Source organism: Cryptomeria japonica, chromosome 10 (genome assembly GCF_030272615.1).
Source record: "Cryptomeria japonica chromosome 10, Sugi_1.0, whole genome shotgun sequence".
NCBI classification, from domain to species: domain Eukaryota; kingdom Viridiplantae; phylum Streptophyta; class Pinopsida; order Cupressales; family Cupressaceae; genus Cryptomeria; species Cryptomeria japonica.
Window position 1 is genome coordinate 197204862 of NC_081414.1, and position 3584 is coordinate 197208445.

Sequence of the window (3584 nt, forward strand, 5' to 3'; positions counted from 1 at the left end):
GTGTTTGATTAGATTGACCCCAAGACCTTCCCCATCCTATGGAAGGCCAAGAGTCACAACTTAGAATTCCTCTTTAGATGTCCCTATTGGGAGTTGAACTTGGGTCTCCACCATCACCATGAGAACCCAGTGTTTTAACCAGTTAAACTCAACCCCTTGGACTATATACTAAAATAAGATTATAATAATAGATTCAAAATAATATTATTAATTATAAGAAATCTTATTACAAATTAAATAAATAAATAAAATATAATAATAAGAATATGTTAAAACATAATAATATAATAATGATTTAATATTAATATAATAAAAATAACCTCAAAAATATATTATTAAAAGGTTCTCATAATAATATAATGAAAAAATAACATCAAAAATATATGAGAAGGTTCGGCATCATTCTCGAACAGGCGTGTCTGAAACCCTCCAGGCCTTTCATCGTGCTCCCATAAAACATGGACCGTTATCTCATTAACATAAGTATTCCTGGATTCTGAAGGAGTATTTTGATTTAGATTTTTGTGTTACAGGCTATTCAATTGAATTTTTTTGTTTCTGTTGGGAGTTCTGAGTAATTTTGCTGCTATGGATAATCCTTTGTTCGGTGGGTCTTGGGATCGAGTCCCTGAAGGGCGATCTTATCAAAGGCCGCATTACTATCATCCAAACCCTTACGCTGCAAATTCGTACGCAACTCCAGTAAAATCGGAGAGCACGCCCAAGGTAAAGGCCAAGAAGGTCGTCTCAATTCCAATCAATTTCGTCGATTCTGAGACACCCAAATCCAAAAAGGCGCCCGCCATGGACGAAAATACAGCGGCTGTAAAAATTCAATCGGCTTTCCTAGGGTTTTGTGTGAGGAAGTCAAGGCCTCTGAACAAATTGAGGGTTATAATGAAAACCAAGGCAGAGGCTGCAGAAATTCGGAGGCGTGTGAATGACGAACATGTTGTGGAGTTGATCAGACGAGATGAGAAGGAGCGGGTGAAAATGACGGAGTGGATCATGTCTCTACTGCTCAGGCTCGACGAAATTCAGGGAGTGATTCCTTTTGTGCGGGAATCAAGAAAGGCTGTGATTCGTGAGCTGGTTAACTTGGAAGAGACTGTAGATGACATAATTGCACCCAAATCCAGGCAAGATGCTGCTACAGAAGTTTCAGTAACTTCTGAAGCGACAGTGGAGGATTGCACCATTGTTGAAGAAAATGGATCTGCTAGGTGCTTGGAGGAGAATCCCAATGAGGAATTCAAGAGCAAGGAGTTGCCAGGTGGAGCAATTGAGGTCTCTGTGAGTAGTGAAAAAGCATTAGCAGAGGAGTCTTTGCCTTCTCCAATGCGAGATTTGCAAATTGAGGCTTCCCCTGAAGAAGACAATAATAACATTGGAGTAGAAGTTTTTGAACAGAGCTCTTCTGAAGCTGGAAAAACAATGGTTGATGTTGTTGATAAAGATGCAGAGAATTTGAAAAGAAACAAAGTTGATCCATCACCTGCAATCCCTTGCACAGAGGAAGGTGTTCAGTTAGGAAATTCAAGGGATGATGAAAACCCTTGTAAATCTCTAGGCTTGTTGGAGACTGATGCATCACCTGCAATCCCTTGCACAGAAGAAGGTATTAAAACAGGAAATTCAAGGGATGATGAAGGAGCAGGGGATAAGATGACAGAGCAAGTAAAGGCCATTGAAGATATTGGCTTGGTAAGAGAAGAGAATGAGAAATTAATGAGGAGTGTATCTGATCTGTTGAAGAAAAGTGAGAAACAGAATGAGATTATTCATGATCTGAGTCTGCGAGTTTCACAGTTGGAAGAGCAAGTATCTCGGTGCAACAAAAAGAAAAAGGTTGGGGATGGAAAGATGAAAAGTGGTGGATCTAAAAAGGAAAGAGATGCACATACAAACAACAGGAGGAGAAAATCTGAGAGATCCTGTTTTATGGAGGATTGGTTTTGACTTCTCTCCATTCAAGTTTTGAAACTAGTAAATGCTTTATACCTACGATTTAGCAAAAATCCGGAACCCAAAGAAGAAAGGTGCAATAAAATACAACATAGGCAACCAGAGCCCACCACTAGCCTACCTACAATATGAGTGTTGTTGTGCATTGACTTCAAAATTGAAAAAAAAAAATACTAAAAATATACAATTTTTTTTTTTTCTTCAGAAAAAGTCCAAAAATATATAGAATCCCTTTTTTTTTTAAATCCAAAAATATATAGAATTTTTTTTTGGGAAAAAAATCTCACACTGAAGAGAGCACAAGATTACATTTATCTAAAAAAATATATCTATTTTCTCTTTAATATAATAACATTTTAGTAGCATGACACTGAATATTAATATTAATTCATTTATAGAAAACCAACTAAGAAAAATTAATACGAATTCTTCATCATAATTGTTAGAGATGAGTACCTAATCTTTTATGTTTAATTTTTATATATTATATTTTTTAATTATGAATTCAATTCTAAAACTATTCTAAATTAATTATATTTTAATTATTTATATTAAATAATAAATCTAAATTATTTATATAGGGCAATTTGTTTCTTTATAATATTTATATTTAATTTATTTTTATGTCTAAGGTATACTCTATATGAATGAAGTTTTCAACTTACTAGTTCAAAATTCAAAATTGATATTTATATTAATATTAATTTTTAAAAAATATTAAAAACTAAAAAAACATATTTTAATTTTGATTAATTAGAAAATGATTAAAAACTAAGAAAACATATTTTAATATAATTAATTAGAAAAAGAATGTGCACAAAAGAAAAATCTACTACTTTATGCTTTTTATAATAATATCTTTGTTTTTTTTTTAATATTCCATATTTTTTTAAGTTTAAAAAGTGGAAAAGACAAAATTATTAAAATAGAAAGAATTAGCTATTTTTGCAACCTTTTTAATGATTAATTTTTCATTGAATGAAAATCTTATTTTAATTATATTTATGTTTTTAAATGAAATTACAAATAATAATTCAAAATTATTAGAATTCATTTAAATTATAGTTATTTCTCTTATTAAAATTTTGATTATTGTAGGATACTTATTTTTTTAATTAGAAATCTAGTTTTTATTTATATATTTTTCTGCTAAGAATATATTTTAATTTAATCTTCTTTTATTAAGATATTTTATTTAATTTTTTATTAAATTATTCTAATCATCATCTTCTTTTTTAAGGTTTAATTTACATTAATTTAATATTTGATTTTAATAATTTCTGTCTTTTTTTTAATGGTAAGTGCTATCTTTTATGGGGATAGCTCCCTATATTACTCCATAAAATTTACATATAGTTTTCAGTCGCATTACAATACTAGAATAATTTCAAACCTACCACAAATTCATTCCAAGACCAAACTCCAAAAACTACCTTATCCCTACCTAGACCCAACATAGCATTTAGTCGACACATACCAACACCAGCAAATATCGCCCATTACCCATTTCTCAGGAAGTGCAATAGTTGCAATATCAGTTCTCCCAAGTTGAAGAGAGTATCTGAAGATTCCTTTGTCAGCCACCAATCCTCTGCACCCTTAAGCTACCTGAATTCTAT

General features: G+C 31.5%; 1 protein-coding gene across 1 annotated transcript; it reads left to right on the forward strand.

Annotated features, from left to right (window-relative positions):
* Positions 1 to 588: 588 nt before the first annotated feature.
* Positions 589 to 1959, forward strand: LOC131858846 (BAG family molecular chaperone regulator 6-like). Its single transcript, XM_059212310.1, has one exon. It carries the CDS (start codon positions 589 to 591, stop codon positions 1957 to 1959), a length of 1371 nt encoding a protein of 456 aa, XP_059068293.1.
* Positions 1960 to 3584: the final 1625 nt, after the last annotated feature.

Coding starts and splice junctions, on each gene's coding strand:
- LOC131858846 (XM_059212310.1), top strand. CDS start 589: ATGGATAATCCTTTGTTCGGTGGGTCTTGGGATCGAGTCCCTGAAGGG.